Raw genomic sequence first — 25196 nt, 5'->3', positions numbered from 1 at the left:
TTATTTTTCTGTTTGCAAAATGGCCGAGTAATTTGGGGTGGAGTTGAGGGGAAATAGTTTCTATAGGGAGGTCCAGATTTATTCTACCCTAAAACGTTTTTCTAGTTTTATGCTACTTAGTGCAGTATGGTGTATCCAGATGTAGGTTTGACCTTTAGAAGTTTCTTTGAGCCAGGGAATCAGTAATCTCTGGCATACATGACTTTAGTATATAGAAGGGGAAGAACTCTGAAAGGGTATGTCCTCACTACAGAGTTAACTCAAGTGATCAGCCTTCAGGTATGAGCACCTGGGTTGGCCTGTCTCACCTGTGAGGAGCAATCCTGCCGTCAACTGGCATCCACACTGGTACTTTTGCTCATATGAGGCATTCAAACTTGTAGGGTTATATCCCCTGGTACTTAGCACAGCAGTAAGTTGAGCTGCTCTGGTTCTCTCCTAGTGAATTGTGAGAGAACTTGTCTATCATTCTGGTCACAGGTGGGAGTGGGGGTTGGAGGAAGGCACTTGAGGACTACCAGCACTTAAGTGGCTTAGCCTGCATCCATCCTGCAATGTGTGGGGGCTCCAGTCGGAGTGTAAGCAGCATTTAGGTTTTAGCCTGTACCCCAGGATGGACCAGTTAGCTCGGGTGTTAAGCACCACTATGCTTGGATGGGAAGCTTTATATTGGAGCCGGGTTAGGGTAACCCCTAAAAAACCGAGTTCCATCTGTAATGAAGACAAACAGGGAAATCCTCCATCCCCAAATCCAAATCTTCCTCAGTTAAAACACTGCAAGCTTAGACAACTGAAACCTCTTTTCTTTACTCTGAGATTGCAGTGCACACCTATTTCTAAGAAATTGTTCAACACTATCATGATTTATATAATATAGAAAACTTTTTTCCTAACCATTTTTTGCTCAGTCTTAAATGTTTCTCCCCATCCAAGTGTTTAGTTGCAATGTCAAGTATGGTTTCAAGCTTATTTTATCAACTAAGAATGATTAAAATTCTGTTTAAAAAAAAAAAAAGTAATTGCTTGCCTTAATTTGAAATATACTCTGTTGTGATCTTAACCCTTCTTAACAATAGGCCACAACTTTCTGCTTCTAAACATGTACTCAGCTGATCAAATCTTAAAATCACAACACGTTAAAGGTTGAGAATTTCATAGCTAAGGTGCTGCAATATAAAATTTATTTCTCTACAAACTGGTCGCACTGTCACTAGAATATTAGTTTAAGATAGTGTTTCCAAAAGTGTGAGGCACATCCCAAAAGACTGAGAGGGTATAAAGTACTAGTGGGCACAGAGGATGAAGGGTCTCAGATGTTTTCCAGAATCGAGTTTTATATTCTAAAAACAGTAAGACCTTGTCTACATTAGGGAAGTTTTTCTGGCCATACAAAACAGCCATACAAATCTTCATAGTATAGATGCAGTTTGTATTGGGATAAATGTTTCTGCTAGCACAGCTTTACATCAGTTACCCAGGAGACATAAGCTATACCCACGAAAGCACTTTTATGTTGGTATAAGTGCATCTACACTAGAGCTTATACCAGCAGAGCTGTGTGGGGGGGAAGAGGAATTCTCATATGATATACCAGCATAGCTATAAATTCAGAGTGTAGACCAGGCCCAGCTCTCTAGCTGTAACAGTTGTAAAGTTAACCCTGAAAACATAACCCTAGTGCAATTGGTGCAGTGATGTCTGGCTAAGGCCAGGTCAACACTTAAAACTTAGGTTGACATGGATACTTGTAAGGGGTGTGAAATAGCTAATAGCTGTATCTACATTATGAGATTATGCTGGCGTAGTTATGCCAGCATAGCTTGCTGCTATAGCCCTTGTAGTGTGGACATGGCCTGAGTTTTCAGATCACCTGAACCAGTAGCTCTGAGGTGTAAAGTGTCCTATTTATTTTAGTGGCTGAGTGGTACCTGGGATGACCAGTGATACTTCCCATCTTCTTTGAGCAGTGAAATAATTAACAATGTTGACATTTACGTTGTACCATATTACGCAGATCTAAACAATATATTTGTAATGATTGACCACTCCTGTTGGGTATGCCTGATGCCATGTGTTGGGATTGAAACTGGGTGTAATTTGTTTACTTTTCTTTAAGGGAGGCTCAGCTTTCAAAAGTGTTTAAGCCAGTGTTTCCTAAAATGTTACTTGTTAGAAATAACTTCAGAAGTCCTAATAATGCAGTATATTAAAGAGAATTTCTTTGTAATGTAAGATGCTAACAAGTCATTTAATGATAAAGAATGAGTCACTAAAATGAAATATCTCAAATTAAACTATGTAAAACTAAATCAAACAAGAATTAACTGCCTTAATAGTCTCATAAGGTAGAATAAGAGCCTCAGAATTCAGGATACATTAGAAATATGAGTATTAAAATATATTCTGTTCAGTATTTTGATTGTTTATAAGTTAGCAAGTATTAATCACCCAGATGGTCTGAGAGCTCATTCTTGTCAGTGAAGCTCAAGAATAACTTGTCCAGGTATGCTGAAACTTTTTTGTTTTCCCTTACCCTGGGAAATCTTTCTATAAGAAAACACTGCAGTCCTTCCGTTGTGTCTACAAGAAGTTAATTTGTACCATGAGTATACAAGGCATGCCTAAACTGAATCACCACATGACTTTGCTGCTTCTCTGTCTTCATCCACCATCTCCTACTGTTACTCCTACTTGTCACATCTCATCTAAATATAGACTGTATAATAATCGAGAGAGATGTAGTCTTTCTGTTTGTTCTGGAAACAATAGCTGGCTTTTGTGTGCTGTAGAACTCCTGCATCAAATGTTGTATAGGAAACAGAGAACAAGTCCAAGCATGTTGAATAGTAGGTTAGACAAACTGTTAAATTAACCACATCTACATTACTGTAGTAAGCTTCCTAACTTTCTCTGCAACTGTTCTATCTCCTTTAAATGCCTTCTAAACTCCTTAAACCCCTTCCTGCTTGTATTTTATAAATATATTAAATGTTTGACTCATTGTACAATAAGAATAATATTGTGTTATCAGTGATGCCCTTCATCTCTAACAAGTACTTGTCTCTTCCTTAGCTTTTTCTTTAGTTATGGAAAGGCGGTTATAATATTTTTAATAGGCCTGAGAAACTTCTGTTCCTAATCTGCTGGCTAAAACTGGGCCTCCTACTCAGAAGTGTACATTCTCTTTAATATGCTTCCACCTGTTGCTGAAGTGGTCCCATTCCCTGAAGAGAGATACTGAAACAGGGATGTCTGAATAACTTAATTTCATATAGGAAATATTTAGTTCTAGGGTATAGCTCATATCCAATTAATTTAACAAAGCCCAATGCTGTTTTAATTGTAAGTAATTAGTTGTATCTTGTGGGTGTGCAGTGGAATTAATAGATATGTTACCTTTATCAGGTACCAAGTCATCAGTACACCATCTGACATTTTCATGGTGATGGAATATGTTTCTGGAGGGGAACTGTTCGATTATATCTGTAAAAATGGAAGGGTAAGAGGAACTTCAGCTCTACAAAACAGTAGATTACATTTTATCGCTTTTGCAAAAATGTTTCTCACTAGGTGAAGGCCTGTTCTTATCTAGTCTTGCAATTAGCAGTAGCGGGTCTCAAAGTATTCTATCCTTTTTCTAACTCTGTAACCTTTGCTCTGAAACTAACACTAATAAGTGGCGTCTGCTAGTTTAAACTTACAGAATTTCATTCATAAATGTAGTTTTATCTTATTTGAAACTGCACTTGCCTCTTTAATTGAATAGTGATACTAAGTTTAATCAGTCAAAATTACTGCATCTGTGCAAAGCAGATTATAAATTTAGAAAGTTAAAAATGACTTTACATAAAGGTTTTGATCAAGTTGAATTCACAACTTTTGGTGTTTGTTTCAACCTGATATATCAAATGCTTTTTCTCCATAAAGCAAAAATAGTGAATGTGAGAGTTCTAAAGATGTTAGTTCCTAATCAGGACATCTTTGACAGTCATGCTTCTGAAATTGACTGGAATAAGCAAGTTTTGACTGTGTAATTGACTCAGTGGATAACGTTCCTTAAAAGTGTTCTGTTTAAGGCCTTGTGGGCTAGAAAAATTCATTCTGGGTTCTACTACTGGCTCTGCCACTGAATCATTGTGTGGCATTGGGTAGTCAGTTCATCTTTCCATCTGTTACTTTATCTGTAAAGTGTCCAGACTTTAAAATACTTAAGTGTAACCTGTTGCATTCTTTATTTCATCCAAAGACACTTGCATGGAAATGTAATACTTATGTCTTGCAGATTCAAGAAAAATGTTGGACAGATAAGAGTATTTTAAATGGCTTCTTTTCCTTTCTTAGCTTGATGAGAAGGAGAGTAGACGTTTATTCCAGCAAATCCTTTCTGGTGTGGATTATTGTCACAGGCATATGGTTGTACATAGAGACTTGAAACCTGAAAATGTACTACTTGATGCACACATGAATGCCAAGATAGCTGATTTTGGTGAGCTTTTATTTTATTCTAAACTTGATAAGTTTCATCAGATGCTATTTATTAATGCAGAAAATATTCAATTATTGGAATTCTGATACTTGGATACCATGGTGACGGGCACAGTACAAGAACCTAAGAAGTGTCCCAAAAAGAAATATGAGAACATTGCTTAGTGCAGAGTTCTCTTCTCCTTATAGGCCATCTTTGAGCCAGACATTTTCTGTGACTGGATAGAAATTGATAGTCTGGCCTGTCTGGTAGAACAAAAGTGTCACTAAGAAAGTATTAAATTATATTTAGCATTTAATGCATGCTACTCCATTTATTCCAAGATTGACTTTTGGCAAGTTCCTTATCTTCTATGTCTTTCTCCACTTGTAAAATCAGGACAACTATCCACCTTTTATTTTAATAACTCTAATGTCTTCTGATCCACAAGGACAGTTCAGCAAACTTGATAAGAACCACATCATTCTAGTGAAAGGCATTAATGATGGCATAGAACTTAGTACTATTATTCAGTACTACTTTCCATATCTAACTATAAATTTAACTTAAAATTAAAAAAGTAAAAAGCTCTACCCTGATGTTGACAGAGTATAAAACTGAAACTTAAGATGATGAAAGGTAAAAGAGGAATTAACTTCTTACTAATTCTTGCACTTGCTATATATTGTCTGCTTAGCCAAGAGAAGGAAGGTTATAGTTCTTTACTTTGTACAGACTTGCTATAAAAGAGCACAAAATACAACTACAGAAAGAAAATGGCAGCTAGTTTTCAGGACTGCCAGCATTAGGAAACCTTCTTGCCATATAAACATAGAAAGGTATCCATATTGCTACATAATCCTGATATTTCTCTTGTAGACATAGTGGATTATACCCGCCCTTGTAAAGCGCTTTGAGATCTCTGATGAAAGGTGCTATATAAATGCTAAGTATTCAATTATTTCAAAGGTATGGTGTTCAAATACATTGGGGGTTGGGAATCCTGTTAATTATTTCTGTCAAAGGGGATTACTACGTTTATATGCAGAATGCTTTTAGATGAACGATTACTTGTTCTGTTACAGCAAAACAAAATGCAGTATTAACTGTTAAAATGGCTTTATTACCGTGCATAAATTTTAGCAAAGCTGTTGAACTTATTTAACTAAACAAGAGTATTTATAAAGAAACCTGTTCAGTTTAATAAGTATGAAAACTAGTTGAGGCACTCTTCCCTATCACTTCAGATTCAAAAAAGGGAGTATTGCATTAATGCAGTAAACCATAGCCAGAACACTCAATCGTATCCAAGCTGTAGTCTGTAACTTCCCAGTGGATGTTAAGAGAGAGTGCCTGTCTCCTGCTGTAGGTATAATCACTGTACTGTTCTGTAAAGAGCTGCTATTGAATCTTGTGTTCTGTCGAAGCTATTTCTTGGACTGTTCTGTGGTAGTCTTCCACTTCAAGCATTTGGAAGCAATCACAGTTAAGAATGCTTTCTCTTGTTGAAGTCCCACCTTACTGCAGTCCTGTGTTTCCCTTAGAACAACTCAGTCCTCCATTATGTCTCTGGACATTTCCAAAACAGACTTTTCTTGCTGTGTCTTGGAATGAATGTATTCTCTCAGGCATGCCTAGATCATGTGCATACATGTCTTTAGTTTTGCTCTTCAACATTAGTTCAGTAAAACTAATTTCTGATATACTGTATTCAGCATCTTACACTGCATTGTTCTGTTTCTGTATACATTTCAGTAATTCTAAACTGCTGTACTTTCTAATTTAGAAAAAGTAAACTGTAACTTATTACTCCTATTAGCATTAATGGTTGGATTAAGATGCACATGCAGTGTGTAATCAGTTTGCTGAATATTTTAGGAGCTGCTTTTGTACACTTTCAGGTCTTTCAAATATGATGTCAGATGGAGAGTTTTTAAGAACAAGCTGTGGTTCTCCTAACTATGCTGCACCAGAAGTAATTTCAGGAAGGTAGTATCTCTTATATTCGTTAAATGTGTGCATGTAGTTGAAAAATACCTTGTTGTTTAATATTAAAGATAAGACAGTATTCTAGTACACAAACTCAAAGTTGAAAAATGTTGACTTTCCCTCCCTTGCTAGTTTTTGAAGTTTACCTTTACATTGATTAGTGGCCTAGTCAGCTTTATTGGCCCCTTCAGTGTCACTGTACTGTATCAAGTAGTCCAAACTGCAGTGTGTTTATGCTGTACCCAAGTCAGTTTGGTAAAAATGCAGTTTTGTCAACTAGAAAATTCATGTACGGTGAATATCATAAACTGGTTCCATCACTTTCCAGAATTTCCAAAATGGTCTATTTAGTACAGTGTTTTGCCAAACAGTGGGTCCCAACCCACCAGGGGATCACAGGAAGGTCCCAGATGGGTCGCCATGTCCAATGTTGGATTAATCCATCACTGGGCCCTGACCTAGGCAAATGTTGTGGTGCAGAGGAGAGGACTGGGGGCGATGAACAGCGAGCTCTCCCCACACTCACCCTGCAGCAGCAGCAGCTCCTGTGCTGGAAGGCTGGGCCCATCTTTTTGCTCCAGTGCAGGGTCACAGCACCATTCAGGTTTGGCCTGGCTTCCCCTTTGACATGGGGGGGGGGAAGCTCCTCCCCCCCCCCCCCGGATGATATTTGTGGTTTGGATATAATTTGCCAAATATATATTTCCGTTGATCTGCCTTGTCCCTGTAGTATGGTCTTCCCCTCAATTTAACACTATGGTAAATTACATAGATGGGTGATTCACACAAAGACCGAGCAGAATTCTTCTATACATTCATGTCCTACTTGTCTGGTGGAGTTCAGTTTCACAATCATGTGCATACTGTGCCTCCCCTGAACAGTGCTGGTAGGCCTCAATTTGTCTGTGTCCCTCTAACTACTACAACATATAAGCAAGTTGCAAAAAGATATATATTGTACTATGCTACTATAACTTATTAACAGATAACTTTTTCCAGATTATATGCAGGTCCAGAAGTAGATATTTGGAGCAGTGGGGTTATTCTCTATGCTCTGTTATGTGGAACCCTTCCATTTGATGATGATCACGTGCCAACGCTTTTTAAGAAGATATGTGATGGTATCTTTTATACCCCTCAATATCTGAATCCATCTGTGATTAGCCTTCTGAAACACATGCTGCAGGTGGATCCTATGAAGAGAGCTACAATCAGAGACATTCGGTAAAACACTAATTGATGTCTAATCACAGATGCCACAGTGATGGTCCCAGTACAAATCAACAGAACTAAGAAATTGTTCATAAAAATGCTTCTGCCATACAACCTAGTGTTACAAATACATACAAGTATTTTGACTTTTGGAAATCTGACAACTCTGGTTCCAAATGGCAAAATCTGCTTATGACTAGAATTCTATCACTAGTACACTTTAAAAGGTGTTGGAGTTCAAGAAATTGGTGTGTCTGTATTGATCCTTGAGGGGAAAAAAGATCCTGCTAAAAATTGGGATCAGGGCAGAAAGACATAAAGATGTACCAATCCTAAAGAAAGATAGGTGTTAATGTGAGTGTGTGATATACTTTTCTTGCACCTTCCATCAGAAGATGTCAGTGCTTTATGAATGCTAGGCCTTATAACAATTGGGTAGGTGGGTGACATACTAATCCTATAGATTCTTTTAACGAGTAAGATACAGAGAAGCTAAGTGATGTGATGAAGGTGTCTGGGGAAGACTGTGGCAGGGTAGGGTTAGATCTGATGCCTAAGCAAGTGCTTTAACCAGAAGACCATGCTTCCACTCCTTGTACAGGACAAATTGCAAAATAAATCTATTGGTTTCCTTGATTAAATGCCCTGTTATATTTTCATATTTTTAGATGAAGATTTTCATAAACTTGACTACAAATTGTCACTGTAAAATTCTTGTTTCATGACATCACTGGACAGTTATGTAGCTAGTTCAATGCACTGAAGTGACAAATCTGTTCTTTATTGTATTTCCCAATGGATCAGAGAACTTAATGTAAACGGTTAATCTTTGTTCTTGGATGCTGGTTAATACCAGACAGTACCAAAGGATTGCAGCCTGACACTTTTCTTACCCTTTCCTTGGTAGCTCGATGTACTAACTTTAGAGGCAGTGAGGGAAGGTGACTCTTGAATACAGATTAGAATGAACAATGACTAACAAAATGTCAAAATTCCAGTTTCGTTATATATACAAATCCCTGTCCTAATACCTATCAAGGAGGTTATTCTATATAACAAGACTAGGGACCTTTTCTTATGCACAAATATTATGTGACTGTTGGGATTGGAGCAGACTGAATTTTTTCGACTAATAGTAAATTTGCCAAAAAATGCATTTTTGAAGGCACCAGAACTATTCGTAAATTTGGGTCAAATTCAACAAATGCTTTTGGCAGAAAAACATTTTTTGAAAATCAATGTTTTTTTTAACCATTTCAAAGCAAAACATTTTGACTATTTCAGAATTTAGCTGGACTTTTTTTAAAACTGAAAAAACAAAAAACCCAAAATTCGTTGTTTCAGGTCAAATAAACCTTTTTGAGGGGTTAAGCCTATGGATCGAAAAATCAATTATTGGTTCAGGTATAGTTGGGAGGAGAAGGGGACACCTAATGCATGATAACCAGCAACCAGTAGACATTGTTAGAATCAGGCTGAAAATTCCAAAAATAAGGAGTTTGTTTTTGTTACTGCCATCAAGAAGTTGACAAACAACCTACTGGAGTGTGGTTCAAGTAGAATAATATAGAGTTGAAATATTAAGGCCATGTCTATGCTAGGTGAAAAAGGTGGCCAATACAATGTAAAATCCTAGTGTAGACAAAGCAAATTGTAGTTCAGTGTTCCTAGTGTATGAACCTCTGCCCCCTACGTCAAGTAAAACGTAGTGGTGTGTACTAACACTTTTAAAAACACACCTCTTTTTCTGGTCTTGACCTGACCTAAAACAAAATAGAGCTTTCAGGTTTACTAGTAATGGTACATAATGAGTTATCCTGACATCAACAATTTTTCCTTTTTAGGAACACTAAAATGCTTTACTAAAACTAATAGTTAATGAAAGTTTGTTTTTAATTATTTGGTTTTCCTTAAAAGTTTACATAAAATCTGTGTGGCTGAATTCAATACTACTTATTTGTATATCCAGGGAACATGAGTGGTTCAAGCAGGACCTTCCCAAGTATCTCTTTCCTGAAGACCCATCATATAGCTCAAACATGATTGATGATGAAGCCTTAAGAGAAGTATGTGAGAAGTTTGAATGCACAGAAGAGGAGGTGCTAAGCTGTTTATATAACCGAAATCATCAAGACCCCTTAGCAGTTGCCTATCACCTCATTATAGATAACAGAAGAATAATGAATGAGGCCAAAGACTTCTATTTGGCAACAAGCCCACCAGATTCTTTTCTTGATGATCACAATTTGTCTCGTCCTCATCCTGAAAGAGTGCCATTTTTAGTAGCTGAAGCACCGCGGCCACGCCACACACTTGATGAGCTCAACCCGCAAAAGTCAAAACACCAAGGTGTAAGAAGAGCTAAGTGGCATTTAGGAATTCGGAGTCAGAGTCGACCAAATGACATCATGGCAGAAGTTTGTAGAGCAATCAAACAATTGGATTACGAATGGAAGGTGAGGGCACAAAAGGCTTTCTGACATATGGTTATGTTTTGCTTAAAACACTAAATTGATACCTTACTTTAGGGGGTTTGTTTTTGTATACATTTGTCACTCACTCTTTAAAAATTATAATAGAAATTAACTATTTCATCTGTATCCTTTACCAGGTTGTAAATCCATACTACTTGCGTGTTCGAAGGAAGAATCCAGTGACTAGTATTTATTCTAAAATGAGTTTACAGTTATACCAGGTGGACAGTAGGACGTACTTACTGGATTTCCGTAGCATTGATGGTATGTGAAGGAGAATAAATACATAACTATTGGAATAATGTAATTATAAACAATTGAAGAAACTGTAGTGGTGTAATTTGGACTTTCACACTTAAATATCCATTAGAAATGTGGTTTGGAGGGCCATAAGGACCTGGGGCCTTGTCTTCACTGAGGAAAAAACAGTGTGGGTGTGCTTAATTTGTTACCTAAGTTTGAGGTAAAATCTTGGCAAAGACAAGGCTGTTGTAGTTTTCACATGAGTTGGCAGGTCAAGATCAAGACAGTGGGGCTGATTAGTCTTTACCTGGATCTGTTAACTACAGACCGCTTTGTCTCCACTAGGATTTTACTTCAGGTTAACACGTTACTTCCTAGCGAAGATAGCCTGACAAAACTAAGAATGCAAAGTTGTCCCATACTCTGCCACATCATGTATCAGATGTATGATGCATCTCTGTCTGCTGTTACTAAAACTTCTGAAATAGTTAACAATAGACACATAGTATGTGCAGTGAATCTGTTTACAATAGATAAGGTCTTAAGCTAGCCAGGCTCATGTAGAACGAGACACTCATGTGCAGCTTGTATGTGTAGAGTGAATGTGTTTGTGGTAAATATCTAGTTCTATGTTTGGGAGTTAAGGTAGGATAGGGGTAAAGTGGTCCGTTTCTGAATTTGGTCCATATGGCTACATTAGTTATAATGATGGGTATTTGGGGACCACATAGAAAGCAAAACTCGAATATTATTCAGGATCATAGGACTGCTGAGAGGTAGAGGGAAGATGGTGCAGCAGACTGAAAAGTTTGAACTGGAGGAGGCTGTCTGGCTGAGCGACTGATACGTAGTTCAGCTTGAACTGCACTTGTGTATAGGATGGTACAGCAGGATATAAGGTTCATACAAGATGCATAGAAGAATATATGTTGTGTAAAGGCGGCTTATGCTGTAGAGTGACTGGGTATATGAGGAGGGCCCAGAAAAGAGGTTCTGCAAAACTTTGAAGGTAGACTTTGTCAAAGGGTGGTGTTGACCTGCAAGTACAGTAACCCTGCCATACTTTGATACCTTGGCTTTGTGAACTAATATACAGTGGTCTCGCTGTAAAATATTAGTTGAAACACACATACTGTTATAGTTGTAACTCTCAGAAAAACTTTGGTTTGGGGATTTGCTTCACAAAAAAGCTGCATTTCTAATCTACGGATACCCTAATGATCCCATATACACCTATGCAAATTGACTCTTTTATGTACTTGTAAAATTGATCTGTGGCTTGTAGACAAAGTAGTCTGACATTCCAAAAGTAATATACAGTTACTCTTCCAATTGCTTCAGTTCCATCCTCCCCCCCCCCCCCCCCAAAAAAAAAATCCAGTGACAGAAGACTGCAGATGAAAATCTGACAGAATTGTTAATAAAAAATTGGGTTTTGGGGTGGGTGTGTCAGATCCAAGAGTAAATGGTTATTTACAATATTTACTATGGAATTCCAATCTCAACTTCATAAACTGGTCTGTCAAAAGCTGCAAAGTGAGGGACAAGTTCAATGGTGTGAAAATTTAAATATTTAAACTTATTTTTAAAAATTGTAGAAGTTCATGGTTTAGATAGACCATAACGCCATGCAAACATACTTTGTAAACTAATTTGAGTAGATGATAGTTGAAGAATGGACTAGAGGGCTACTGCCGTTGTTTCTTCAGCTAATTTGATAATCTGTGCATAAATGTCTTTCAGACTAACTTGAATGTCAAACACCTGTTAACCCTGTGAAAAAATACAGGGGTTTGCTGCATCTGCTGTACATATTTTGATTTGTAACACACATGCAAATACTGTGTAAATAAAAGTAGAAAACAAGATTACCTTTCAAAGACTTGGTATTAATTGGGGGCAGGGGAGAGAGAACCTCAAATTCTCAGTTTAGTGACTGTTTCATTTGCCATTGTAAAGTGTTTCATCTTTTTTTTTTTTTCCCCCTCTAGATGAAATTATTGAAGCAAAATCTGGGACTACCACACCACAGAGATCAGGTTCTGTGTGCAGCTATAGATCTTGTCAGAAGGAGTCTGACGGTGATGCACAAGGAAAATCTGCAGATGGGTCCCTTACCTCATCAGTGACGTCTTCACTTGACTCTTCTTCAGCTGACTTAACGCCAAGACCAGGGAGTCACACCATAGAATTTTTTGAGATGTGTGCAAATCTTATTAAAATACTTGCACAATAATTTTAAAGATTGGCTTATTTCTTTTATAGCAATAAGCATGCCTAAATCATAGTCAAATGCTTCCTATTATAATCAAGTTACAATTAACTAAGGCGCTGAAGATTAGCCACATAATGCAGTTTGCACAGGACTGAAACATGATTAAGAGCAGTTAGACCTCTACTACACTGAAGCTGAAGTGAGTTATGATTACATTGTCCACTATTCAATAGTATAATACAGGTACAATAAATTACAGGCCCTTTGGGCAGTTCTTAACATTTTACACCGAGTGCACATTAGGCTTCATAGAACATTACTGTTAACCATAAGGACTGTTTTATTTGTCTTTATGCTGGCAATAATTTTGTTGCAGTGTAGGTAAATGGTCACCTGCTAGCCCAGTGGCCTATGAAAGCGACTTGTTGGGCACAATCTGCAATTGTGTCCCAGTTTCAGTATACTATTCAGTTGTCTAACAGCAGGAACATGTTCAAGCTGCTGTGGTGTTCATCCCACTTATAATTGGCAGTAAATAGTCAAGCTCGTTTGGGTGAATATTTTAAAGCAAATCATAACTTACTACTTTTTTAATAACTTTGATAGATTTTGATTGTGTATATGTGGAGAGTTCAAACTGTCAGCATTTCTTACACATTTGAATACTAAGTGAGAACTGAAGATGAAATCCTGTGAGCTATATTAAGGTCAGTGAAACAATTGTGGTCCCATACCACAAGGTTTGAGAAGGCTCATGGAAAGGAGATTCTTCAGTCTCCTCTGCACCATGGAACAGTATTCCACAAGAGGAAAGGCTTTCAATGGGTTCATGAACTGTACAGATTCACTAGCCCATCTTAGAGTAATAGCAGTGGAGCAGCTCCTGGCATGCTGCTACAGGCTGAGGATTCTGTTCCTTAGCCCTGTGTGTGTGCTTTTCCAGAATCTTGCACTGAGTTTATTCTTAAATGATCAGTGTTCTTTATATCACATGCTGGGCCAGCTATAGGACTGTATAGAACTCATTTTGCAGTTGGAGCTATTTATCTAGATTAGGACGCCCAAATCATTTTTATAGCACATCTTGTTGTTTTTAATTAAATGATTCTAAAGTTAACAGTGCAATTGATCAGTCATATTTAAACTGAAATATACAACTGATCAATGCTTGTAAAAGCACATAAATTTGAGTGTTAGTATTCCAATGAACTTTTAACACTTGATCACAAATGTTGACATAATTGGCATGAATAGTTTAAGGCTTCTAAATTTGTCAGGCCTGTTTCAGTTTTTCAGAAAGAGAAATTTGATTTATTTGATTTTTTTAAATTAATAGAGAAATCATAGCATATGCACATAATGAAAACATTTTAAATGTTTCTCTATTTGTAGTTGGACATACTTTTGCTCCTTTAGTTATGATAAATACAAATTTAAAGCAATTTGTGTATGCCAGAAAATATGTTTAATCTTCCAGTTGAGTTGTATGTTAACTTCAAAATGCAGTCCGCTAGGTGTCTTTTCCCCCCCCCCCCCCCGTTTTTCTTTACAATACCATTTTATAATTGAGAGCGCCCAAACATATAGAGTGAAGTCTTGACTACACTGAAGTTAATGGGAGTTTTGCCAGTGAGTTCAATTTGTCCAGGATTCACTCGCAGTGAACTGCTAAATACAGATGTAGTAAGAATAGTTTATCCTTGCATAGAGTAGTACAGTAATCTGGGTTATCTGATTTAAGAAGTTCATCCATAAGTGTTTCTAATATGCACTGAGTTTGAAGAAACCTGCAGCTGCTTAAGCCCCAGGATTTGCTGTGTGTTAGCACTAGGAATTTGGAAGTTGCATGGTCTATCCAGTAACTGGGTACAAGTTTCAACTTCAACTCTTGTCCCCCTGTCTTCAGAGAAGTGTCACACATGGTCCTTATAAAGCAGGATTACACTACTGTATTTCAAAACAGAAGGCTGTATTTTTGTTTAAAGATGATGCTTTGGGTTTATACTGCTGATGTAAGTTAGATGTTAGCATGGGGGACCAATCACAAATTCTACTTTTAAAAATGTTAGTCTTGTCAGAATTAATTCTGATACAATTATTCGATAAGTTATTGTGATCCCTTTTAGCTATGCTGTTTTATTTTGAAATTGTTAAATATTGCACTTGTACAAATAGCATAACAAATGCACAGTTTTTAATGCAGTATTTCCTCATTTGGGAACACTTAAACTGTCTTTTTTGCATATGTAGCTGTTCCTAGTTTGCAAATACTTTGTAATCCTGAACACACATGTAAAATGTTAAAGTGCATATAGCTTTAAATTTTTTTATACTTTTCCAGCTCTTTTGTGCTTTAAGGCGACCATGTTTTTACTTTGTCTTGGTGTATGAAGTTTAACATATATTTCTGGCAGAATGCATAGTTTTAAATAAAGTAAATTTTATTGGTATGATAAGTCAGTTTTGATGGCCCAAGGCTTTCTTGTTGAATTGATTTTTTTAAATACGGGGCAGTGACAGAAGAATTGAGACTATTTAACCTATTTGATTCCAGATTAATTCATCTGTTTCATAACTTTACCTCTGACCGTTTAAACTACTTTCTTCCTCAGACCTTCTTATTGCTCTTGCAATGAAGACATAAAGCTGACTTTCTTAAAATGTTGCATTAGTATCTGGCAATAGGCTATCAAAACAAATTATTTCACTGCAAGACATAGTGGGGCTGTGTTTGGGGGAGATCTTGCTCAACTACATCTTTAATAATTGCAAAGGGAATACTGAAAACTGCTTTTTAGATTCTTCCTCCCTCCCCCCCCCTCCCCCAAAAAGCTTGCTATACATGGAGAGGCCCCTCAAATATTCTTGCTTTTTTTTATTGTAATTGTTCATAAGATGTGGATAAATCTTTGTCCACGTGTAATGTAACTTACACTGGTAAGGTGGTAAAAGTCCATCTTTGTGGTGCAATATTTCAGAGACCATTTTCCATATATGTCTTGAAATTGAAATAAAATATTTACTGTCAGTTGATTACCATTGTATGTTGTAAGAAATGGACACTTTTTTTCTTACAAACAAGATGTGCCTACTTCCTATTGCAATTTTTGGCAATACTGAATGAAAAATGCTTGTTATAGCTGTATGACTTTTTACCTTTCAAGGATGTGAAATTGTATGTTAGTCAATATAAAATACTCAACTATCTCTTGTTTGAAAATTGTGTGCATGCTACTTTGTCTTTTGGTATCCATACATAAAATTTTGTATACTAATTTAAAGTGGATGCTACATTTATTTCAAATCCAGAAAACTATTAAAAGTATAGATTAAACTAATGGAACAGCAATAACTGACCACTGAATGAATTCCATCTTTCATTTCCGTAGCATGCTCACTATTGATGCTACTATCTTCTACAAGACACTTATCAGTAACCATGCTTTATGGCTGCCACTAACTACACTAGCTCAGCAGTTTAATCTGCTTTACACCCCACAAATCTACACCACAAAACTTGACTTCAGATGAAAGATTAGTGCTGAATGTTCAAATACTCATAGAATATCAGAGTTGGAAGGGACCTCAGGAGGTCATCTAGTTCAACCCCCTGCTCAAAGCAGGACCAATCCCCAAATCCCTAAATGGCCCCCTCAAGGATTGAATTCTCAACCCTGGGTTTAGCAGGCCAATGCTCAAACCACTGAGCTATCCCTCCCCTCAATGAGTCTGTGAATATTGGCTCCAGTTTTATAGTCATGGGCAATAAAATCTGTAGAGAATCTTAGCAATATCTGCAAGAATTTACCCCATACAATTCCCTACCGGTATGAACTTCCTCTTTAAATAGTCACAGACAAAGAGGGTTATACCAAGAATCCTGTCGATCAGAGCTTGCCAAATGCTATTGTAAAAGGCTCCTAGAAACCATAATCTCTACAATAGAAGTCCTAACTCTTGAAATGCTATTGAAAACCTTTGTAGCTTACAGATGAATGTTAATACTTGCTTAAATATTTTCTTTGAAAACTTGCGGGTTACTGTGGCATGACATGATGTAATGGCTGGAAGCTGGAAATAGACAAATTCAGACTGGAAATAAGGCATACATTTTTAATGGTGAGAGTAATTAACCATTGGAACAATTTACCAACGGTTGTGGAGAAGTCGACATCACTAGCAATTTTTAAATCAAGATGGGATGCTTTTCTAAAATATACACTAAGTATTATTTTGGGGAAGTTCTATGGCCTGTATTATATAGGTGGTCAGACTAGATCATAATGGGTCCCTTCTGGTCTTTGCATCTATGGGAGAATAAAAAGGCTGATGTTTGGTGGTTCTGTCAAATGCACCTGCATTGAAGTGGTTAATGTTGACAGACAAATGATTAAACCTTTGCTACTTCAGTATTTATTTTATTTACAGACTAAAATAGCAATGCATTCTTTAATGGAGAGGGCTGGTTATGTAACCAGGCTGAGCATCTAGTCTCTGAAATTGGGGCCTTTTTCAACCCTGCAACACAACCTGAATTCTATCCATTGGAACTGGCAATGGCCACCTGGAGTGGATCAGTAAGGGTGGTGGCATAAGTAAGTATGAAGGATTATCCGAAGACGCCATTATTTGTGGTGTTTTCAGATTTGAATCGTAGCACTTACCTGTATGTATTCCAGCTGCATTCACTCTAGTATAAATACTTAAGACTAGAAGAGACCATTGTGATCATCTAGTCTTCCCTCCCTCTGAGGGAAATAAACATACATTATGCAACTAGAGACACTGAACCATATCAAATGTCTGTATTCCACAGGAATGAATAGATCACAATCCTGGAGCAGGAATAGCTTGACTGTTAAATTCTAGTATAAAATGGCTAACTTGTTTTTTAAAAAAATTGCAAAATAAGTGAGTATTTTTAAACTTACTATTCATGTCATAAGCGACATGAGGTCCTGTGGTACCTTGTAGACTAACAGACATATTGGAGCATAAGCTTTCGTGGGTGAATACCCACTTCGTCACCATTCACCCACGAAAGCTTATGCTCCAGTACGTCTGTTAGTCTATAAGGTGTTACAGGACACTGTCGCTTTCTACAGATCCAGACTAACACAGCTACCCCTCTGATACAGGATTCCTGGCTTTCACCTAGGCGGCCTGGGTTCGACTCCCAGTGTGGGAGCGATGCAGAGCTTTGGGGAAGGGATAGCTCAGTGGTTTGAGCATTGGCCTACTAAACCCAGGGTTTTGAGTTCAATCCTTGAGGGGACCATTTAGGGATCTGGAGCAAAAAATCTGGGGATTGGTCCTGCTTTGAGCAGGGGGGTGGACTAGATGATCTCCTGAGGTCCCTTCCAATCCTGATATTTTATGATTCTATGTCATAGTAACAACTGTCATAGTAACAACAGTTTTTTAAAAAACTGAAATGTTGGCACATATTACAGATTTCTATTGTCCTCCAGGGGTTTAAAGGTAATTCACTTAATATTACTTAAATTAGGTGTAGCTGTATTGAATGGTGGAAGGATTTGTTGGAAGAGTTGTCACTGTGTTATGAGGAGAGGTGCATGTGTACATTGAGGGAACAAGGGTGCTTCCTTTCAGTGCTGAATGGAGTAGGCCATCAGTGCACAAGTATAATTCTTGTCATGGGGATTGTTGGCAGTCTGGTAGCATACATGACTGGACTCAGGTGTAGTGATGGGGTAAGAGCAGGCAATGTCTTGAAGGACTCCTTAGGGCAAGGATGAAAGGGGGGTGCCAGTGCAAGTCTGGGGTGGCTTGTGTGGAGTTGGCTCAGTATTTTTATAGGCTAGTTGTACGTAGCTCCTGTTTGATCCACCTGACTTAAACCAATGTTTTGCCTTGACAAAGAGGAGAGCTTGGACTTTGTTCTTTAGTGCTCATGTGGTCTGTTCCCCATGCGTTCTATAGCACCTGTGATGGTAGAGCACTAGTGTGTTTTGGCATGTTGGAGCACTGTTTGAAGAGAACAGAGCTAAGGTACACACCACCCTTGTAATACAAACTTTAACTGTTTCCTGGTTTTTCAGAGGTTTGAGTGTAGCTGAACTTGACGTTCTAGAAGGTACAATGCAGCTCTGGGCAAAAAAAAAAATCTCAGCATTCCCATGCTTTACAGCCCAGTTCTCCCCTCTCTACTGCCTCTGGTTCCTTGGTAATGATAAAACTGGCCACAGCAGGCCCTGATTAAATGACAGTCCCTTCACTACTCCTAATCATCTTCTCTCCCATTTCTCTGCTTGTCAAGCCCAGCCATCCTCCACATAGAGGGGTGGGTGTCAGTGAGGGCCCTACAGGTCCATCTAAGCAAAGAATGCAGGGACAGATACGGAGGCATGTTTTGAAGGAGAGGACAACTGGAGTGATGTGCATGTAATGGTCTTGGGAGATGCAGCTGAAGCTCCCCTGCAGAGCTGTGACCCCCTCCATTTCTTCCCTGCACTCCCCTATGCTTCTCTGTGAGGAATTTGGTGATATTTGTGTAGGACCAGGACATATAGGCATACTCACCTTCCCCTGGAAGTCTGTCACTGGAGAGAAAAGTGCCCAACTTTCCTACCCTTCTGATTCTCCTGTCAGTAATTGAGCTCCCTCAGAGGGGGGGAGGGATAGCTCAGTGGTTCGAACATTGGCCTGCTAAACCCAGGGTTATGAGTTCAATCCTTGAGGGGGCCACTTAGGGATCTGGGGCAAATCAGTACTTAGTCCTGCTAGTGAGGGTTGGAAGTGGGGCACAGTCCCCAAATTGCACCACTGTGCCAACCCCTCACTCCCTAATTCTGCACCAAAAATGTTACTCAGTCTCCTTAATGTGAGCTGCTTATATCAGGAACACTTGACAAAATGACTCAGCAACTTGCTTTCCCCTTGATCACACTCAGTTCATTTGTTGTGGAAATTAATGAGATGTATGAGTCATGATTACATTATCCTAATTTCAAAAGAGAATCTTTCATTCTTCCCTCTTTAATGCTAATTTCCTTGATACTACTACTACTCAAATAAAATCAGAGAGGCCATCTGGATTTTAGAGTACTTTAAAACTTCAGGCCTTAAACCAGAAACTTGGCTCTCAGAACAAAACTTGCAAAAGGAACTCCTGCCCAATACAGACTGAGAACAAATCTGCATAACAGATTCTCTGAAGGCTGCCAAGGGAGGGTTCAAACTCACAGTTCATAGGTGCAATGTTCAGCTTAAAAGCAATGACTACAGTTACCTTAGGCTACACACAACCTGAGATACCAGACTGCTAAAGTTAGAGCATTTGCAGGCAGAATTGCACCAGAGCCTGAAGTGTGCTGCATCAGTTTAGCTCAGGCTGGCCTGGAGTTACAAATTTGACCCTCAATAACAGCTGCAATGCTGTTTTCCCAAAATGGCAATGGATGCTGGGCCATAGTTGAGATAAATCCAAAGCAGGTAAAACTGGTTTGGGGAGGATTAGACCACTAGGTTGAGTTCCAGTTCTGTGCAGTGCAAAAAAACAAAACCACAGGTGATTTTTGGAAATGTATGGTTTGTGGTGTTTTTTTAAGGGAGCTGTATCTAAGGAACCTCTTGATCAACTTTCTTGATCCTAAAGTTGCCCCATTAATCCTACCCAATACCACAATGATCACCTCATTTTCTAGACCATTTCTCATGTTTCTTTCTTTTTTGGAAAAGTGACCAAGGGCCTCCACTTCACTGGTTCTCATGGTCCTGGCCATGTGCTGGTCCAGCTGTTGCTGGTCCCTTCTGGGGAAGGGAGAAGAGAGTCCTTAATTCCAGCAGAGTAGTTGCTTTGTTGTACTATACTGTGGAGGAACCAGCTGAGCGTGAATACTGACTGCTGTTGGAGTGAAATATTTCTGCCAAGCATGTAGTCTCCTGGATAACAACTTTCAGTACTTTAACTCACTGCTCATATCATTGAGAGACAAGGGTGAGGTAATATCTTTTATTGGGCCAACTTCTGTTGGTGAGAGGGACAAGCTTTTGAGCTTACACAGAGCTCTTCTTTGGATCTGGGAAATGTCATGTCATATTGTCTGATGGCTTAGACAGGGTTAATTGGTCAGGTAGAAAACTTGTCACTTCAATTGGTGCAGAAAAAGCTGATGATGTACTGGAAAGATTTCACAAAAATAGCTGTAGCCTACCTGAGTCAAGAGGATGTGAATCATGTTAGAACACCATGATTTAACTTGAGCAACAGTCCCTAAAAAACTAACAGTGAAATTGAAAGATTGTTAGTCACTCTTGGATCTTTTCACATGCTGTGGACCACTTCTTAAGACTGAGGTCCCCTCCAGGGACACCTCCCTGGAACTTGATCCTTGAAGTGTATATATAGTTTAGTGCATCCCCTCTATTTGTAACTAGATTAGTATAATATTTCTGATCCATGTGTACAGTTTCCATTGCTCTAATCTTTCCATGATGTCACTTTACAATTTGGTTCTTTCCTATATATTCACTCTGTTCTGATGTAGTCCTCTTCAAATTTGATCACAGTTGAATTTACACCAAGGAGAAAAACAAGATGAAGGACACAAGCAGTAATACAGGGCACATAGAAGTGTATTTTGCTAAATCAATCTCTAGAAACCCCCCAAAAATCCTGTATAGGGCTACAAGTACTTATTCAGTGACAGATGCTTTACTGTTGTGACAGAAGCAGCTTCACTGACTATATAAAAGTGCTTGGCAAACCACCAATGGGTCATAGACTGCAGTTTGAGCAAGAATCATAAGATTTTGTAGTGTGGAGAACTACCTTTAGAAGGACCTACTTTCATTATCTCTGCATCAGGCACTGCCAAGAGGTAGATGAGACAATTTTAGTGAGTCATTTAACCATGTGTAATGAACTACAGTAGCACTTTATAATTAAATGCATTGCAAAAGAAGAAAAATAGGAAGTATATTTCTTAGAAGGCTACATAATCAAGAGTAACATTAGCTGACTATCTTTCTGTAAAAAGTTGTAAAGTTATACAGTGACCATATCAAACTTTATCAACAAACCTTATCAAGAGGAATTTTCAAATAGTATTGGTCTTGTAGCATTAGACAGAGTTTAACACTAATTAATATTTTACCAGATTGACACTCTTGTGGTTGGTATCAATAAATAACAGAACTGCTAGGAAACAGTCCAGTTAAGGACGCTTGGCCTAGAAGTTGTAATGCTTGATTTAAATGGTGTTTATCGTTGTCAAGAGACTGGAAGATAAAATATTACATTTATATTTCCCTTTTCATGCCATGGAATGTCCAGGACATTTTACAAGCAGTCAAATCTATGGTACCTAGTTGCAGAAGTATGAATTACAGGATCAAGCTGTAGTTAATTCCACACTCCTAGAGGTAGGCCTACACCTAACCCCTGTGGTTTGAACTTTTCAAATCCTTCACCTTTTATTTTTTTGAGCTAATTAAAAACTAATCCAACCACACCCAATCTTTACATTAAGGTCTTTATTCTAAGAATCGAGGATAAACTACTTTACCATTAATAAAGGGAATTTTATCTATTTTTCAACCATTTCTGATTTCTGTGCTCTGGATTTAACCACTTTCTATACCAACTGAGTGAAGACAAATCTCAAAGGTGTGGCTTTATTTACATAGAGCTTACTGTTTCCCAATGGACATACTTCTTACTGATTGGCGATTGTACATTGCAAGTAGTTCAGGGGCTATCTGGACATCTACCTTGGCAAGTACAGCTATTGCCACAATACATTTTATCCTGACCAACCCCCCCCCCCCCCCCCCCCATCAAAATATGTGATTTTCTTGCTGCACTTTTACCAATGCATTCCTACATGTCTAAATCTACAATTGCAGAAAAATGAATTCCCTATATTTGCAAAATGTTGTTTTTTTTAAAGCCATATATTCTGCCAAAGCTGCTGCACAGCTTCTGTGCTTCTCTGGAAATATTTAGGCTGTATCTGAAGGAATGTTTCTTTTAGTTTCTAGGAGTGTTTGAGTTGGTTACTATTTTTCTAGCTCTTTGTGGGGTCAGGGACTGTTGCTATATGGATATGTGCTAGTAAAATAGGAAGCTATTTTCAAAGACAAGGCAATTGAAATATGTGGTAGGATCACACACTAAGGCCTGATCTATGCTGGAGTTAAGTCGACGTAAGGCAGCTTACGTCAACCTAACTCCGTAAGCTTCTATATTAAAATGTAGCTTCCACCAACATAAGTCACCCACTACACCAACTTAACTCCACCTCGGAGAGGTCTAGCACTAAATCAATGTAGTTAGGTCAATGCAGTGTCAATGTATACACTGCATTGCTTATGTTGACTATTGCTGCCTTTCAGAAACCGTCCCCCAGTACCCCACACTGGCAGTTAAATCAGTGCAAGCCCTCCTGGTGAGGAGGCACACTGCTGACACGCAGCATATAGTGGGTGTATAAAACCAATTCAATTACTGTGCTGGCTGTATATTACCATAATTTAAGTCAACTTAATTTTGTAATATAGACATGTCCTAAGACTATAGGATACCTGAGGCAGGAAGTATTTACAATTTGAGGCACTGTTGAATTCAATGTACCTACTTTATGCAGCAACATAAAAAGAAGTTAATTGATAAAGCCTAACAGTTGAAAGAGAATTACTGGATGGTGTCAGTCCTACTACTCCCACCATAATTAAGAACATAAGAACGGCCACACTGGGTCAGACTATCTAGCCCTGTATCCTATTTTCTGACAGTGGCCAATGCCAGGTCCCCCAGCAGGAATGAACAGAACAGGCAATCAGCAAGTGATCTATCCCATTCCTAGCTTCTGGCAATTCCTGGAAAGCAGTTTACAGTTAAATCTACTGAGAAAATTGGGAAGCTTGAATGTAATTACTTTTGCTCTCATCCTCCACGCTGAGCTGCAGCGAGTGCCTGGGACCTACACAAACCTTCATTAAAGTAAATGGGGGCAGCTTTGACATGCACATAGGAAGCATGGTGCTGAGGGTCACTGGGTAGCTGAAGCACCCTTAGTCCTTGAATAAAATTAACACTGTGAGAAAATCAATAAGCACTGTGCAAAAAGAGCGAATATTCTAATGACAGTACTTTGGTAAGGCTAATGTGTAGTTCCTGTCCAGGCTATTCCACAGCTTGCAATTGTTTGGGGCAAGTTTTTTGGAAAACAACAGCTCGGGCGTTCCTGTGTTTTCCGTTTGCGCCCTGATCCCCATGCAGGTGCGGTGCATGATTATTAAATTAAGCCTGGTGCTTGGCAGTGGTTCAGAAGCGAGGGGCAAAGGGAAGGTGGGATCTCCTGGGGCAGGACCTTTTTAGGTCAGTGGCCTGCTCGGTGCTTTGAACCTAATTCTCAGAGTGCAATTACAGCCCAGGGTAAGCACCCCCCTTGAAGGCAGCTGTCAGCGATTGGCTCCCGCGTGAGTGTGGGACTGGACGTGAGGGGAAATGGACCATGCAAAGGCTACGTGATCTGTCGGTGGCCACGAGCCCCCACCCTGCACGAGGCTATTGCATAGGGAAGGGCGGCTCCCAGCCAGTCAGCACCTTACCGCGGCGTTCCCAATTCTCTCTGGCGCGAGACGGGGCACGGCGCTTCCCCTCATGCCCCAGCCCTGGAGAGAGCGGGCGCACGGCCTGCTGGGAGTTGTAGTCTGTGGGCGGGGCCAAGCCGCCCCTCCCTCTTTTCTCCGCGGCTGGGTAAACCGGCGGACAGGCCGGGAAGAACAACTTCCGCTTCCGTGCTGGGCAGGTTCAAAGGTTGTGTGTTTCGAGGTGGCGGAAGAGCAGTAGCTGGAGAGGGGGGCCAGGTAACGGCCTCCTTCCGCGGGGCCCCGCGAGCGAGCCCCCCGCCCTGGTCCGCTCTGCTTCCCCCCTTCGGGCCCGCTCCCCCAGTGGGTGGGCTCCGGGGCTGCGTCCCGCGCTGCGGCTGTGAACTAAACTAACCCGCTGGTTTGGGGTCGGTCAATCTTAAGTAAAGCGCCCCCGCCCCCTCCGAGGCTGGTGGAGGCCCCGGAGATTGAACCAGGGAATCTCCCGAGCCTGTAGCTGTGAGTCAGGACAGCTCCTCCTCGTGTGGAATTGATCAGGCACCGAGGGGACGCGTAACGTACTGAACAGCAAGTTATACAATCTCAGATCCCTTGCTTTCTCCCCCGCCCCCGGTCTCTGCTGTGCTGTTATACGTGCTGTTGATTTAGCTTTATAGCAAAGTATAAACAAATCATCTGCGTTTCCTTGGCTCTAGTGGGTTTTGCCAAAAATAAATGTTAAACCATCATCTTTTGGACGTTCTTCCTCCCACAACTGCACCAACATCCCCCCCCCCCCATGCTGCTGTTCCTTGCTGAATGGGAAGAAACCTTCAGCCCCAATGGTCAAAAAATTAAGGCCCCTCACAGAGAACACCTTGCTGATAGAGTGTTAGCAGTATGCAGAGAGAAAAGTGCTGCCAAGTAAGCAGTTCCCCAGATATTTAGGGCTTTATAGATTTAGACCACTACCCCAAATTCCATTCACATTCCAAAACAGTCAATACACATCCTAGTTATCACAGGTTTTTTTAATTTATGA

General features: G+C 39.4%; 3 protein-coding genes across 6 annotated transcripts in view; 2 read left to right on the top strand and 1 right to left on the bottom strand.

Moving 5' to 3' along the window:
- Nucleotides 1–15873, top strand: part of PRKAA1 (protein kinase AMP-activated catalytic subunit alpha 1) — a 34895-nt gene extending 19022 nt beyond the window's left edge. The window contains exons 3-9 of one of the 3 annotated variants that reach the window (XM_005282144.5): nt 3406–3499; nt 4342–4486; nt 6367–6454; nt 7454–7678; nt 9636–10122; nt 10278–10404; nt 12375–15873. In XM_005282144.5, the coding sequence (XP_005282201.2) occupies nt 3406–3499; nt 4342–4486; nt 6367–6454; nt 7454–7678; nt 9636–10122; nt 10278–10404; nt 12375–12619 (1411 nt within the window). In that variant the 3' untranslated portion in view covers nt 12620–15873. Of the gene's footprint in view, nt 1–3405; nt 3500–4341; nt 4487–5365; nt 5435–6366; nt 6455–7453; nt 7679–9635; nt 10123–10277; nt 10405–12374 lie in introns of those variants that run through there. The other 2 variants (XM_065598880.1, XM_065598881.1) reach the window with 2 other exon arrangements.
- Nucleotides 1–25196, bottom strand: part of LOC135972348 (myb/SANT-like DNA-binding domain-containing protein 7) — a 554005-nt gene that overhangs the window by 131802 nt on the left and 397007 nt on the right. The window lies entirely within an intron of this gene.
- TTC33 (tetratricopeptide repeat domain 33) overlaps nt 24119–25196 on the top strand; it is a 105339-nt gene continuing 104261 nt past the window's right edge. Inside the window, exon 1 of one of the 2 annotated variants that reach the window (XM_005282146.4) lies at nt 24119–24433. The gene's annotated coding sequence lies outside the window, so the exon portion shown is untranslated. Of the gene's footprint in view, nt 24733–25196 lie in introns of both variants that reach the window. The other variant, XM_065550038.1, reaches the window with a different exon arrangement.

This window comes from Chrysemys picta, chromosome 6, assembly GCF_011386835.1.
Source record: "Chrysemys picta bellii isolate R12L10 chromosome 6, ASM1138683v2, whole genome shotgun sequence".
Taxonomy (NCBI): Eukaryota; Metazoa; Chordata; order Testudines; family Emydidae; genus Chrysemys; species Chrysemys picta.
This window is presented reverse-complemented; position numbering and strand designations above follow the sequence as displayed.